General features: G+C 40.6%; 1 protein-coding gene across 8 annotated transcripts in view; it reads left to right on the forward strand.

The window, feature by feature from the left end:
• The first annotated feature begins 1459 nt into the window (after positions 1-1459).
• Positions 1460-16235, forward strand: part of anks1ab (ankyrin repeat and sterile alpha motif domain containing 1Ab) — a 43143-nt gene continuing 28367 nt past the window's right edge. For 7 of the 8 annotated variants that reach the window (XR_015106400.1, XM_086149922.1, XM_086149924.1 and 4 more), the window contains exons 1-2: positions 1960-2419; positions 13096-13159. Coding sequence is in view for 7 of the 8 variants with exons in the window: in XM_086149922.1 (XP_086006048.1) it covers positions 2150-2419; positions 13096-13159 (334 nt within the window). In the remaining variant the exon portion in view is untranslated. Of the gene's footprint in view, positions 1524-1959; positions 2420-13095; positions 13160-16235 lie in introns of those variants that run through there. The other variant, XM_086149920.1, reaches the window with a different exon arrangement.

A 16235-nucleotide genomic window follows, 5' to 3' on the forward strand; every position in this document is an offset into this window, starting at 1 on the left:
TCATTCTCCAGCATTGTAACACTGACAGATCAGGTGGGAAACAGCTTGCAGATAAGGATAATGATATATGAGATGAACAGCAAGGAAAAGAGGATTTAGCCAAGCTTTTTACAGTGTTGTTAAAAATGTCACTTACAGGCTGGAAGACAAAAAAAACAGCTGATGGAGAGAATGTCACAGACACACACAAAAGCTATGAATCCGTGTGTCACAGGGGCAAACAATTTAAGATCAAACAACACAAAACACAAACATAGACTCTGTGGGGATGAAAACATTGCACTCCATTGTGTACATTTACTGTACGCGCTGCCTCTCTCGCTTGCAATGCATGCATGTCTTTGCAAGAGGAGAGTGTTCGTGAGTCACCACTGTCTCTAGCCCAGGGCTCAGCAGCCAGCCGGCTGAAGCAGGGGATGCATGCTTTATTTTAGTCCCTTTAATTTGCCTTGAACACATCATTATCTTGAAATGTGTTATTATTCCAGAGCTTCTATTGATTAAAATGGTGCATAAGCTATGGATAACTTGCCTCAGCAATATTAAAGAGATCATTAGATGAGCGGCTCAGTGCAACACGCCTCATTTGATTTGACTCTTGTCATGGCCAAACAAACAGGGTGAGGCTCTGTGAGCCCTCCTTGGGGAGCAAAGGATATTTTCTCTGTCATGCACATACCACCTCTGCCCATTAGGAAGAGGTGAGCATGTAAGGAACTTGGCTGATTGAGGGCATGGGTGCAGAGGCACACTTTGCATGGATGTGGCTGCCTGTGGCTGCCTGTGAATACTAAGGATGCCTAGCAAGATTTTATTTTGTCAAAAAAAGTCAAATCACAACGGAGTCATGAGTGCAGAGATCTTCTCTAAATTGTTCCCACATCATCAATATATGACATTTCGGTTCAACTTTCTCCAATGGTCAAAGAAGATATTATGGTTTGGTGAAGATGTACGATTTAGAGGTTTTCCTCAAAATATATCACTGAAGCACAAAATCAATGAGGCCAAATAACTGCGGCATCAGTTGAAATGTATCACCCCTTGAAACTGGTGTGGTTTTCTAAATTTGCTTGGTCAGGCAGCATTCACAGAGGAATATCTTGTCATACCTTTTGAATATCAGTCAAATAAATTCAGACCAAACAGTGTTCATGATTGATATTCAGACAGAGATGGGCTCAATCCATTGAGGTCTGAAATACCGTTTGTTTACTATCTTTACCCAAAAAAGGCCATCTGAAACCAGCTAATTCTCATGCATAAACGTCCTTAAAAATGTTTCTACAGCAAAGTAGGAACCCTATCTCCCACTACTCTTTAGAGAGCAACCACCCAGTGTGTCTGTAACCTGATTACCCAGCTGTCAGTCTGAATAAGGCCAGGCTTAGAGATCTATCCATTCTCTGATCCTCGCTACGGGACAGGGCTGGTCCTCTTGAAGAGTCGGGGAACAACACTGAACAGGACAGTCACCAAGATAACGTGCTGGGAAAACCAGTGCTGCTGAGGAATGTCTACAGGTAGGAAATGAATGAATTGAAGGCTTTTGTGGCTTTCTGGAATGTTTTTGAGTGTGCAATTTGTCCAAAATTTTACGGATGAATTTGACTATAACTGTGTGATTTATGTTTCAATGCTCATAGAGTTGGAATTTTCTTTCTTCTACCTATGACTGGTTTTCCTGTTTTTTGTATCATGTTAACATTGTTTCTGAGGAGCTCAGTGACCTCTGAATCACTGGGACTGATACAAAGTTTTTGGCTAAATTACTGCATTTGCTGCAGGAAAGGAAGTGAAAGTATCAAGATGGGGAACTGTTTTAGGATTCAGTGGGAGGGCAACAGGATACAACTAGTGGGCGGATCTTGGACCTTTCCCCTTTCCCTTGACATGCTTCCTGTACATCCTAAGTGGACCATCTATTATGAGTTTGCTTTGCCTGGCTCATGGGGGAGTTTTGCTACTTTTGTGTAATCTATTTGTGTTTTACAGTTTGATCAGTGACTGGGTTTCATCAACATCCAACAAGACTCCTCAAAGACTGGATGGTGGCTGAACAGGACTGACCAGTGGCCTAAGTACTACGGGATACAGAAAGCCCTGAGCAGCTGCAAGAAGCCGTTTTGACACACTGGCACATTGCACAATGGAAGCGAAACCCACAAATACGATCCAGAAGCCTGACATCGAGGATTCCATAAAGATTTCAGATGAGTCCGCCTCTGTTGTTGACAAAGTCAGACCTGCAGACTTGGGTTTGACCAGAAGCTTGTCCAAGTCAGACTCTGACTTGTTGGCATCGCCGGCGGGAGAAGAAGATGGAGGTCTGACTGGCCGCTGTGGATCTATGTCTAACTGCAGCTCGGGGCAGAGATCCATGGAGCGCATGCCTTCTTTTGCCTCTGAGTGGGATGAGGTAATCCTTGAGCTCTGGGGATAGGAAACAAGTGGAAGGGTGGGTGTAAGGGACAGAGAGAGTGGCACTGTTGTTGCTGAAGCACGGATAGGCTTTCAAGTTGAGTGTGTTGTGATTTTAAGTGCTTTCCTGGGTGTGAATGTGTAGGACAGGGAGGCCAATAAAGGAGGAACTAGGCATTTATGTAAAAAGTAGTAAGTCTGAGCATTTTTGAGAGGAAGCAAGGATGGTGGCAAGAGGGAGAGTTAGCGGTATGAGAGCGTTTAGGAGTCTTCCAGTGACAGAAAGCAGTAACTTTACCCAGGCTGTCAGCATTGAGCGCCGGTAGGCAAGTGCTTGAATGCATGAATGGCTTGATCACTTGCACTGACCTCCCTGTAGCAACCTTGGCATCCAAGACTAATTGGGCTTGTGCTGTCGTACCACATCCACTCAGTACGTGTCTCAGGGGCTGACCCACGCCTGCACGTCTCCTCATGCACTCCTCTGGCTTCTTTTCTCCATCTTGCAGCATCTACTTTCAGCCCAGTGGGAGCAATGCGCACCCCCATTAGCCCTAAAAGCCTCGACTTGTGATTTCTGAGCAATTTGGAGTGTCAATGCCGCGCACCCTCAAGCATAGCATAGAACTGAAATTAATAATAACCTCTTACTATAAATTCAAAAAACACTTTAATGGTTGAAACCTGTGGCTACAATGTCTGACAATTTGAAAGATATGAGAATAGCTTTCAGCTTTGTGGCAAAATTTTGCAATTGAAGTAAATGAGGGGAGAACTTAAAACTATGGATGCTGAGTTCTTGAGCACAGTGATAAAATAGGCTCAAATCTAATCAAAATGATCTAAATTTTGGAGCATGAACACAAATCACACCCAAATACCAATAACTTGAATGTCTTATTTGGCTAAACAGCTAATAGATTTATTTTAATCTATAGCAAGTAATTTTAAAAACCAAAATGCATTTTCTTAAATTTTGACCAAAAATGCACAGAAGTCTTTTGAAATCCAAATACAATAAGGTCTACTAGACATAATATCTAGAGTCTCCAATGGATCAAAACGTTAATAATGGCCTATTTCTTAGAGTGAATATAAAATGGATTCCAGTGATGTCGCGAGTCAAGAGACGCAGGCTATATTAATTTTTAAATCAGAAATAGTCATTTTCAACCATGGTTACTCAAACTGTCGATACAATTTTAAAAGTTTTACACAAAGTGTTTGGGTAGGCAGCTGGGAACATATGCCTGTATGATGTATTCTTCACTCATTTAAGTGGTGCTTGTTATTTCTTGGAACTTTTCTTTTGGTATTCAGGGGCCTTAACTAAACTTACTAACTAAAACAACATTAGACTATTTCAAGGACTACAGTGGCACTGTAGTTGGGTAACGTTATTTCTGTGTTATCTTGTACTTCCTCGTTTGACACTTATTGTATGCCAAATCATTTGGTGCCTGGAGACTCATATTCACAGGCTTACTGAAGAATGTTATTTATAAAATAATATTTAGTTCATATGATAAAGGCCTATTTCCCATACCATTCAATGAATGTTTTTTAAAAACCTAGTTATCTGTATATCTTATATATTTATAGACATCAGGCAAAAGTGTGTGAAAGGGAGCAATGCTCTCAGTCTCCTGGGCCTTTTGGGGGTCACTGATTTTGGAACTGTAACATAAGTTACTGTGTTCATCCTTGCAACAAGGTCAGTGCCGTCATCTCATTATCATGTCTTGTAGTTTTTTTGTGCTCTGAACATAACCGCTCTGTCCCAGGCTGGGTCTCAGCTCCACCCCTCTGCTCTCTGTTTATTCAGGCTGTGCTGGGTGTGGTGTCCTGTTCACAAGGGCATCCTGTTTTGCTGCTGCTCCCAAGTCTCTTTGCCACCAGATTTTAAGGAATTTGTTTAGGTTGAGGGGGTGCGGGGATTGGGGTTCTATGTTTGGGATTGTGTGTGGGCCTGTGAGAGGGTACATATTGACATTGGTTTATATGTATATCTTCCGAAGTGATACGCTACAAAACATTAATGCGATGAGAACAGCCTCTAGGCAGACAGAGTTTTACATCAGATATATTAAAACACACACAGGAGACAGCATTAAACGCAACATTGGGAGCTGTATGTGGAGTATAACCTTTAAACTGAGAACATATAAGATATTTTTCAGGATTCATTATATCTTGCATCTTCGGTTACAACTGATGTTTTTTGAGGTTTTGAGGTTGCACTGATACTCGGTATTCTATTTGAAGATTTCTATACACAAAGAGATAGATAGTGTAACAAGTGCAAATACGTAGCCCGCTGTGCAGTTCTGTGTTAAAGGGCTGCTGGCCCAGCTGGACTGTCTAACAGACTCAATAAAAAATGTATGGTTTCCACTATTTTGTCATATCATTACGGGATTTCATTACAGCAAATCACAGATACAAATCATAGCCTTCTTAAAATAATCGCCTCTGTGATTTTTTTAAAGGTTTCCTGAAAGCACAAAAAAACGGAACCATAGGGTGAATATGGAGATGAAATATGGAAAAAAATAAGGCAAATGTTATAAGAGGGTGACGAAATACAAGTATACAGTGCTAAATGCAAGTTTGATGAATGAGTGGGATAAAACAAAAAGGGTTTTTGACAAGCCCGCTCCCTAAAACTCCAATGAAGTGGCAACACAGATTGCAGTATGGGAATCAAGCAAAACATTCATCTAATGTTCTTAACGTACCTCAATTTTACATTGGATTGTCAATGTTTTCATATCTTGTCATGCTCCACACAGTCGGAAAAAAAAAAACACCAATGCCATTTTCTAAAAATGGTCCCATATGATGGATCAGTGGAGGTAAAATGATCCCAGGTTCAGATTTTGGGAAATATCTCGTGGAAATCCACCCTTAATCTCACCAGATATGAAATTTGGTTGTCTGCTAAGCTGTTCCATTGCTGGCATTGAATGCATTGCTTAAGTTGCTTCACTGCTCAGTTCTTAAAAGGCAAAAGTAACACAACCACATGTAACGGATGCTTGAGTGACTTAATTCATGTGTGTTCTCTAAATTTCCTTGTGGTTCAAAGTTAATTTCTCATGCAAGCTTTTAAATATGCAGTAGAGTGTGTGTATGTGTGTTTGTGAGAGCAGAAATGTTTCGTAGTGGTTTTGAATCAGGCCAACTGGAGTGAATGTTAAATGGAAATGTTTCATTTGTTAGATTTGAGGGAATCATTTAAGCTTCAAGCAAACACAATTCTACTGAGATCTTTATGGGTATCAAGATTCTGACTTAATGGAAAATGACATAGAATTAGACCACCTGGAACTGAGTTGTTCCCATCTATTTGATGTGGTTTGAGAGTGCAGCCCGGGTATAACCGAAAATTTTCTCTTATAAAAAGGACATGTTTCAATGGATGTGTAATTTAATTTATTATTTATACAGAGAGCCACGACAGAGTGAACACATCACAAGATGTGGTTAGACAAATGTGGAGCATGAATATGAGAGTGGTGGTTGTGTGTTGATGGTGGTCGGATGGAGGGAGGGACGGGCCTTTTTCCACATGCCACATTGCCTCCAAATGTTCTCACCTGGTAGAACACACGAGATGCATCTTTACACACATGCAAGGAGTGATGTGCCTCTATAAAACCAAGCTTGCTAGTGTCAAAATAGCAAATAATTGTATTATTCAGTCTTCTTTTTCTGTGATGAGAAGATGGAAAGATAAGAAATTTCTGGATTGTTGTGCGTAAAACATATTCAGCGTACAGCTCAAAAAATGTTTTTAGAAACCTGAAACCATCTCACTTCTGGTATGAAACCTGTGAGGGGACAGCCCACAAATGATTTGTCCAGTCAGGTGCAATGAGTGCATGTTCATTTGGTTGTAATCGCACACCAGCCAAGCATGTAATTCAATAAAGCAGTGAGATGTGTGGCATGTTTCCTCGTTTAGTATGAGGTTGCCTTTATGGAGAAAATAATGGACAGGTTTTATTCGATACCCTTATCTTAGAGGCAGGTATTAAAATGCATATTTGATGTTTTAACACTCCTGTAGTTGTCCTCTCTGACTCAATGTAGTTTAAGCTGTGTGGTGTACATCTACTGAGATTTTGGCAGAAAGGATTTAAAAAGCCACAGTTTTTAAAACTCCAACTGGACTGTCACGTCTTTGCTGTCAGTTTTGAAAACAGATCTAATGAAACCTTTATCTGTGACCACCACTGGATAAGGCTTTTTTCTCTTTTACTTGCTTCAAGGCTACCTAATTCTCACTTGGCGGCTCAGGTATTTGTTGAAGTGCAACTCTAAAAGTTTTTTCCAGGCAATACTGAACTGTGAGCTCGCTGAGAGGTGCCAAGCTAATTGCATCTGCAATGCAAAAATCGCTGTGCATCTCAATGAGTCATTGGAAATGATGTGTTCTAGATGGCCCGTTGTGTCACAGTGGCATTTTGCCTGAAGGGGCTATAACCCACCGGTTCCAACCTTTGAACGGTAATCCAGTGTCTGTGTATTATGCGCCTTTGAAACCCTGATGTTGAATAATCAGGGAGTATTGCTGTGGTAAATACAGCAGTGGATGTTACTCTCTCATCATGTCTGTTAAAATGATCACTCCAAAACTGTAAAGTCCAGTTCTCTCAAAACAGTACATCCATAACAAAACTCTGCACAAGTCACCAATTTCATGACACCATTTGGCCGCAATGACTCTACAGTCATCATTCTCATTAGTCCTAATTGGAGCCTGAAGGCTGTCAAGTAAATGAAAACTACTCAGTCTGACGAAGCTCAATCATGACACTCGTGAGCACTGCTGGATAAAATGATGCAATCGGGGAGAAGATAGTGCGACGCAACTGATCTGTCAGCATATTGATAATGGGACTGAGGGCAGTAATCCTGTTCCAAGATGGAACCAGTGAATCAGGCTGTCTTTAGGGTTAGTTTATCATATCAAGCCATCTTTCCTTATGTCTTCTCTTTTGGATTACTGCCATATTTACTCACATGAGACACAGGCTCAGTTGACAGTGTTGTGCCTTGTATCTTGTGTTGTGCAAAACTGGCTGAGAGTAGTCCAGCAGTTTATTGGACCACAATAACAGGAGGAAGAGGCGCACAACATGAAAAGCTTACAAACGGAAGAAAAAAGCACATGGAACTTGGAGGCATCACAATTGTATTATATTTCGACTATCTGTGGGTACCACGAATGGTAGTACCAGTGGTGTCGTAGTATACATCCTTGTACATGAGTAATTCCAAACACAGCCTCCGTCTTGGTCAGGTCTGCCTTTTTAGTTGTTTTTTTCTGGCACTGAAATATGCCTTGCTCGGGGTTTGTATACCCCAGAGTGAGTCACAGACCATAAGGCGGAAAGAAAATAAAGCCGGTGGTATAAATCTAGGTGGTGTGAAGTGACAAAGCACAAACAATTTCTGTTTTTGTTAACGATACGTCAATAAATCAAAATTTACAAATGTTTTCAGTGTATCTGAACCTGTTCTTGTCTGAAAAGCAAAATTCTCTGCAGAGGGCAATGAGGCAGAATATATGGGGACAATAGTTTAGTAATGTACAGTACTTGGTTTGCAAGCAATTGATTTTACTTAACTGGAACATAGCGTGCTTTTGATGATAAGACAAGTTTGTAAAGGTGACAAAGTGTTTCTGCCGCGTCTGCAAAAGCGTAAAAACCCATCATGCTATATTAACATGTAAATCACTTCAATATGGATATCGTTCCACAGTGCGCAAGAGATTTAAAGACACCATCCACTCAAGCCCTGTGTTCTTCCTCAGTAAAATGTCAATAGCTGTTTCAGCAGGGATCTTTTCAGTTCAATATTTTAGTAACCCTCAGAGAGATTCTTGGTGAAGTCCACTTTGTGTCACATTAATTCCCACCGAGAGCCTTCTTACTGAAGAAATTGCCTGATATTACTCCCTATCCCTTTTTCATATTGATACTTGGCTGAAAAGGAAACCTCTCTATAAAATCTTTAACACTTCCCACAGTCTCAGGGTCCATCCCTGTTGGGTTTCGCGCACTGTATGAATGTATATGGCAAGCCGAAGCTGTCGTACAGTAACATTTTAAGACCAGACAATGGCCAGTCAAGCTATTACTCAAAATACCACTTTGAAAAAGACACCAAAAATGGCGCCAGGGTGGTGCAGCGATGGAACTCTAAGGAAATGCCTCGGGTAATGTGACCTTGTTTTATTGAAAATCACAACCTGAAATTTGCACCATACAGAGAGGAAAGTTAATGAGTAAATTGACTTGCAAATTCATAGTTTCTTTGTCAGGGCAGGTCTATATATAACATTTCCTTGTCTCTTGAAATAGTTGACACCTAAAACTGGAAACAGGGAAAAAGAGGACTCCACATCTTTTTCAGATGGCTACCTATTCATCATTTTTGAATTCAGTGAGGGGCCTATTCCTGTAAATCTCATTTCCCACCTGGATACAACCTGTTAGGCGGGTTGTGAGTTGCGGCAGTAGCAGGAGATGCGGAAACAAGGTTTTTCAAAGGAAAAACTGAGACCAGTTTTTTAAAAAAACATTTTCTGATACAATCAAACAAAAATATTTGACCTAGATCTTTCTTTAAAAAATAAAATGAAAAATCTGTGGACAATGTAATATTAGAGAGCTGCAGACCCAGAAGAAACAGTTTGAGTGCCGCAGTTTCATGGACACATTCACAGTGGGTTCATCAATCTAGAAATGAAAATATTTTGTCAAGATGAAGCCACACAACTTGAGCTTAAGTGAACATTGACCTCCCTTTCGATATTTTCTGGGGTAAATAAGATGCTGTGTGCACTTCTCACATTGACAATACACTTTCTTGTGGGTGCAATGCACTTGTAAGTTCTATGAGGTCTATGAGTTGCACCTTTGACAACTGGAAACCCAGCATCAAGCAGGAATGGGATTCACCTTTGTCAAACCAAACAGAATAACCAGCCTATCTTGCATGAAGCAGGAAGTATGCAAGTTTCCTAATAGTTAATTTGGTGTGCTGCAATTTTTTTTCATCTACTTGAAGAAACGTTTTCTTTTAATTCTAACACACAAATCCTGCACAGGAAGGCCCTGTGTCAGGATTGAACCAGGAAGCTTGGTTGCTGTACTTACCACTGTGCCATCATGCCACCCCCATGGTGGAGTTTGCAGGGTACCAGTCATTAGCTTTATTATCTATCATAGGAATACATTCATGACTTGTCTCCCTTTCGCACTTAACTCCCACATACACATACTGTCATTTGTTTACAAGACACTCCAAATAATTTACCCTTGTAGGATTGATTTAATAGTTGATGTAGTGAAATTCACAGCATGTACTCTTTCTGAGGACTGGCATGGTTGCTGTTGGCATCGTACAAATGCCCTGTGATGCAGTTATTGAAAGTTAAAAAAACACATCCCACTGTTCACATTCGTCCAACTTCTAACTTTGCGCTTTTTTCTTCCTTCTGCACGACTTCTTGGACTTCAGCCCACAGCTTTTTGCGTAATTATGTAACTGTGCAGACAGACACAGATGGCATCAAAAAAATAACCTCCTTGGCAAAGGTGAAAATGTGACATACTAGCCATGTGCCGTGAAGGCGCTTCGTGTGCATGATGTTATGAAATATTTCAGCAGCTTCCTGGGAAGCAGAACCTTGACGACGGCTTTAATAAAGGTGCACTTAGCTTCGACGTAATGCAGTTCAGGTCCAGTGTGTGTCTGTGTGATATAGAATGTAACTGGGTTAATTCAAGGAGTAATGTGAGGTCTACATTGCTGGAGGCATATGCCATGCATCCCACATGCCTGACTTCCAAATGATTAAGGCTATTCCACAGTGTTGATGCCACTAGCGAAGTGCATAGGGCTTTTTCAAACACTAAATATTACATCAAATAAACCGGGCTCTGGTGCCACTACTGAAAGCCAAATCAGTTTTTCTGGCTCTCAAAATCCTCATAGCTCATTGAGAATATAGTGAATTTAAATTCACCTCCCCCCTCAGCATGATTTGCAACATTTTAGAATTCCAGGTGAACCCTGCCTGTTAATTGGCAAGTTAAAGATGTCAAAACATGATTCCGCAGCTGCAGTTTCTGCTAGTACGGCCCAAGAATGCTGAATACGCTTTATATGCACAGTCTCTTCTCTTTATAATGGGGTCAATTGTTCTGTGCACAACTTCCTGTTATCCTTGAGGAATGAAGTGTCAGCAAGTAGTGTGGCGCTCTGCAGACAATTCCATTACACTTAACAAGTGATGACAGTGATTATTAAACAGATATAAAACCCAAGACTGATATAAGTCAGACCCAGACAATGTGGGATATCAGGAATCATGTGTGTGTGTAGAACAACTTTTTCATAATGTGTCACTTCAATCAAACAAACATATTGTTTGTATTTTAATTAGACTGGATGGATGAAGCCGTAGGGTGTGGATGCACATCTTGTCCCTACAGAAGGAATTTCTGGTACTGTTGTTCTCCTTACCCTCATTCTAAAATTATTTGTAGCTCCTACAAGCACAGTATGTCTAAAGTTTCAATGGTCCATGAAAGTATGATCACATTAATAAAGACATTATGAATTATAATTTATAGATGGCATTGGTCTAATATATAAATTTGGCACTTTGACTGAGTATGTCATTTCATTCTGTCATTTCAACGAACCCGAAGAATGCCAGAATGTAGTATGGAAGACGGTTCCAAAATAAAAATATTGTTTCAAAAAACCATGGGGAAAAAAATAAATACTAAACTTCAAAAATAAAAAAAAGGGGAAGAGACTGAAATACTAACTTCTTTGATGACAACAGGAGGTAGTCGATCATGTGATAACATACAAGAAGCTGATTGGAGGAGAGACATGAGGCACAGGGCTGGGCTGAAGCCATGATTAAATAAGGAGACACAGGTGAGCACAAAAGGGAGGAAGGGGAACACGCAAGAGGGATACTAAAGATAGTAAATCAATGGAGCGGGGCACACAGGAAACTAACAAAGCAGAGGAGGATCGACACAGAGTGGCAAAAGAGACTGTACAAAACCATAGAGCGCACAAAATAAAAAGAGGTAACAAACAAAATTGTGATATATAGCTTAAAAACACAATGGCACAAATCCAGAATTTCCAAAACTGCAGAGCTCAGTTGGATAAACAGGCAGTATCTGGACATCTTTAGTTTTGTGGACAGCGTGCATGTTTAAGATGCATTTTTTTTATGGTATAAACTCTACATTTTCATTTCATGCTAACGTATTTGCACTTCCTTTAGCTTCAACAAACTATGTCTTATCTTCCCTCAGTTAGGAAGAGTCTAGGATGGGGGGGGGGGGGGGGGTCAATGATTGAATTGTATGTGAACTCTTTGTTTGAATCACAATAGAGACTCTGTGACCCCGCCATTGTCACTCTTTGTGTGTTTACATGGAATGACGCAGGTGTAATGGGCTGCCCCAGAGTGTGAATTTATGCAGTGTTCTGCAGCAGTGGTGTGACACGTAAACACAGCGGCATGTTCCTTTTGAGCCGTTCTGCTGTTATGGCAGTCTCTTTTTCACAGATGTGGATACAGTGCTGTGTCTGTCTCTGCTGCCACATCAGACGCAGAACCATCTGCACTCCCATTCTGTACTTTTATATTGATGGTGAGGCATAACGGTGCTGGGATATTGTCACCTTGAAAGCACTTCACTGAAAATGAAACAACCGGTACTGAGCCATCGTACCAAAGAAAAACAACCCCGGCATGGTTATTTAAATGTTCAATCGTCTTTTTTTCATCATCTGTCATCAGCTGATGTTTTTTTTATTGCCAACCATATCGCATCCAGACTCCCAGAGACAAAGCAACAGGCCGCAAGTCATTTTTAATCAGAACCATAGGCAAGCTGCATGTCAAGTGCAGTGTATCACCTTCAGAGTACAACTGGCTGCATAGGGGCAGCCGATCGCAATAATGTCAACGACAACAAAACTAAATAAGAGCATCTGAGTTATATTGCTGGTATCTGGACGACATCTGTTACTTTTTTAGTTTTGTCATCAGTTAATGCACTTGTCCTGATCCAACTCATATCATGCTGAATTGATAGATTATACAAATATTTTTCTGAAACCCAACAGAGTCAGCATTGTGCTCACTCTATGCAAAGTTCTGTTTTTTTTTCTTTTGAAAACAACTGAGTCCAAGAAATAATAGCAGAGAAACAGTCAGCTATAGATGTGAATCTCTTGAGGATCAGTTTGGCCTCGGCTAGGGAACTTTCTGTTGGCTTCAGTTATTGGGAATTTGACCATTGCTTGTAATCCATCACTGCAAAATAAGCCCCCCACCCCTCCAATACCTGAGCAGCAGCCCAATGTGCCAACTCTTCACCTATTGGCTGTGAACCAACGTCATTTCTACAGCATTCCTGGTCTATAATTGGTTTGGCAGGATTTTTGAAGGAACATGTCGATCTTAATTCACAAATGGTCAACTTTGAACATTTGTAATTTTGCGCTCCACTAAAATGGTGTTTTCAGAGGAGGACTTTTTTTTCCATTACATTTAAAGGCTAAAGCAATCTTTTACTTGTCTCATTTTATTTTTCCTTTTTTCTTTCTCCTATTCAGATTGAGAAGATCATGAACTTGATTGGTGCTGGCATTGAAACGTCCAAAGACAAGCAGAACTCAGGTAATGCTCCACCACCTGTTCTCTGTTCTTGATGGTATAATTAATTCACGCTGTGTGAAGTGTTTTTTCTCTCTAGAGATATGACTGTGTGGCATGTAATTTATTCCTTATTTGATGGACAATAACAGCTGGGATCTGGGGGATTATGTGAGAACTTTTATTAACCATTAATTACGCCCATAATTGCCCTTGTGCTGCATCGATGATAGTCCCATGGCACTAAAGGGATGGGATGTTCAACAAAACCCTCTGCAACCTTGCGACTGGTTTTCATTGGTAAACATTTAAGAGAAGCTATAAAATCCTCAAACACACATGAAAGGATGGATTCTAGATTTCACAAATCTGGATCTAGATTACCTGAACTATCATTCCTTATTTTTTTGTCAAGACACAGTACATCTCAGTAGGCTTCAACATTGATACCAGGCTTCATCAAGTGTCCTTCAGGCTGTGCAGACTCAGTCGATGCCAGTCGATGCCAGCTGACAGGCCAGCTGGCATCGATTCACTTTGTTTAGATAACACTCCTGAGGTGATACAGTGTGAACCCACTTCCATTAGATTCTCAACCATAAGGACATTTCATCAGATAATACTGTGTAACAGCTATTCTGGGTCTGTCAGATTGCCTTTTTAAAGGGTCATTCGATGTATTTAGACACAATTTTTAACATTAGTTATATGCTGTGATTTTCATAAACTGTGTGCCGACCACTCTGGTTGGAGTTAAACCCTATGCTAGATCGGAGGTTACAGCTGATGCTGACGTATTGTTTTAACGCTGCAATTTACTCGGAAGCATCTTCCAAATGTCCACATGTCTAGCATTTGACAAGTTAAGTTCAATCTGGCTACACGAGCTTGTGAAATCCTAATATTTTCAGTGACAAACATCTTCCTGTTAATCTATCAAGAAATCTGACAGCCAAGCCTCACATAGTTGCAGATGAACAGAAAGACATGATGTAATTTGAATATAACACTGCACTTACATAAAAAAAGGTCCCGGAACAAGCTACCTGAAAGATAAACTAACATACTGTATATGAATTTATCATATACAGTACATTGGTTTATTACAGTACATAACCTGCAGCTCCAAAGCTAACCTTTATACAAGCAAATCCAGTACCATGAAAATTTGCAGAAATCACTTGAAACTATTTTACGAAGGTTTTTAGAAAAGCAGAGAAATAATGATTATTTTCAAAATAAATTGCATGTTTGATAGATTGATTTTTGTGTTTCATCATATTACATTTTTTCATAATATTGCTTTTTTTGTTCCTTCTTAAAGTTAGTGCTATGCAAGTTGGTCTTGTATTGTGAGCACAGAGCTTTACTCTACAGTGATCATCACCATAGCAACTTCTAACTGCAGTAGAAGCCTTCCAGCTAATTAGACGGCCTCTCTAATGTCTGTGGTTTTTATGAAACACTTGACTGAAATTTCTCATTTCTGTCGCTGAAGCTCCTTTCATTGTGTTTTACTTTGAGACATCAGCTTCTGGTGTGCCTCTTATCTAAAAGTGCACTTGTGTCAATCAAATGTTAGGTCAAGTTAAATTAATTTCCACAGCAAAAGGTGAGAGATATTTGCAAGGCAATCTTTGTGTAAAGAACGTGCTCACGCTGTCAGCGCTGATTTATGATTTTAGTTATAATTTTAATTACTGTGTGTATGAGCAGTCTTAAAGGAGCTGCTTTCACCGCAATTAACCCCTCAGGTGGTTCTGGATTACGTAAGAGGAAATCTGCTGTTTGTTTGGATTCCCCCCCCTCACATATAGGTGTGCGCTATTTATAGGTTTGAAGAACGCCAAGCTGAAAGTGTCCCAGATTCAGCTGACTCATGCAGTTGCTGCTCTGATTTTAATCGGAGATTGAGCGCAAGTATTTCAGGAGGTTGTGAGAATGCTTTTGTTGCTGTTTTTTTCTGGTGTGTATGTCTGTGTGTGTTTGAGTCGCATAGTAAAGAGGTCATATTTCTTCTTTCCACACTGTAATGAAAGGGGGGAACAAACCTGTCAGAACCATTACCAGCAGAGGGAGGGAAACAAGAGGAGGGAAGAGGAGAAGAATATGAGGGGGGATTATTGCAAAGATGGAAACCCTAAATTGTCATTTTTCATCCTACTTCTATCTCCCTATTTTGAAACAGCTAAAACTCAATATTTCTTTGTGTAGTTTACCTGCATCCATCTCTCGCCTGTTCAATTTCTTGATGATTCATCTTTGAGTTTCCCGCACATCTGAATTTTGGTTTCTGCTTCTCTGGAGAGCGGCGCTTCAATTTAATGCCATTTCTCGTGTGGATGGAAGGATGAGGTTGTTTCGGGTTGTATCCCCATCACAAGTGCTTCGATTGTGTGCAAAGAGGGCACTGAGTAAATAAGCTTAAAAGGAGAGCGAGTGGAGGGAGAGAAAGCATACAGGAGGCATCGGCTCATTTTGTGTACAGGCACACTCTGACATTCAAAAGGAAAAGAGTCCGCCTTCAGTTTCCCTGAATTAATTCAGCTTTGCGGCTCATTTTCTCCACTGCTCGGGTGAGTTGACAAGGAGCTAGTGCTTTTTCTCCTGCTCTGATAAAGAGGCACAGGTTTATCTAGCCACAGCCTCTGCCTCTTCCTCTGTAAATAGGTCTTCCTGGCCGCTCCTTGGAAGTCTAGACCTAGCAGCGCTCGCATGGCATGGAAAGCCACTTGGAAAGATTTGACAGCTCGGCCTGTTTAACAGGGGATAAGAAAGTGACCCACTTACCCCCACGGAACAGCATTGGATACTCTGTCAGTCAGTAATTAGGTCCTACTACCGTGGGAGGTGTTTCTGTACCAAATAAATGGAAGTAATTGGAAAGGGTGGCTGGTATTTATAATAGTCTTGTGGTGTGAGAGCTGACTAGCGTGAGGCTCAAGAGAGAAGCGTAAAGAAGGGGGAGGAGGAATTGTGGGATCTTGTAGTGAATCATAATTAGTCCACTTCGATCCTTCTTACTTCCTATTACCATCTTATCTCACCCAAATGTTCCATTGCCTCCTCCTCTGTTCGTTTTTTTCCCCCCATCTCTTAT

Source organism: Fistularia commersonii, chromosome 7, assembly GCF_037954325.1.
Source record: "Fistularia commersonii isolate RoL2024-O1a breed Wild chromosome 7, RoL_Fcom_v1.0, whole genome shotgun sequence".
In the NCBI taxonomy this organism is placed as follows: domain Eukaryota; kingdom Metazoa; phylum Chordata; class Actinopteri; order Syngnathiformes; family Fistulariidae; genus Fistularia; species Fistularia commersonii.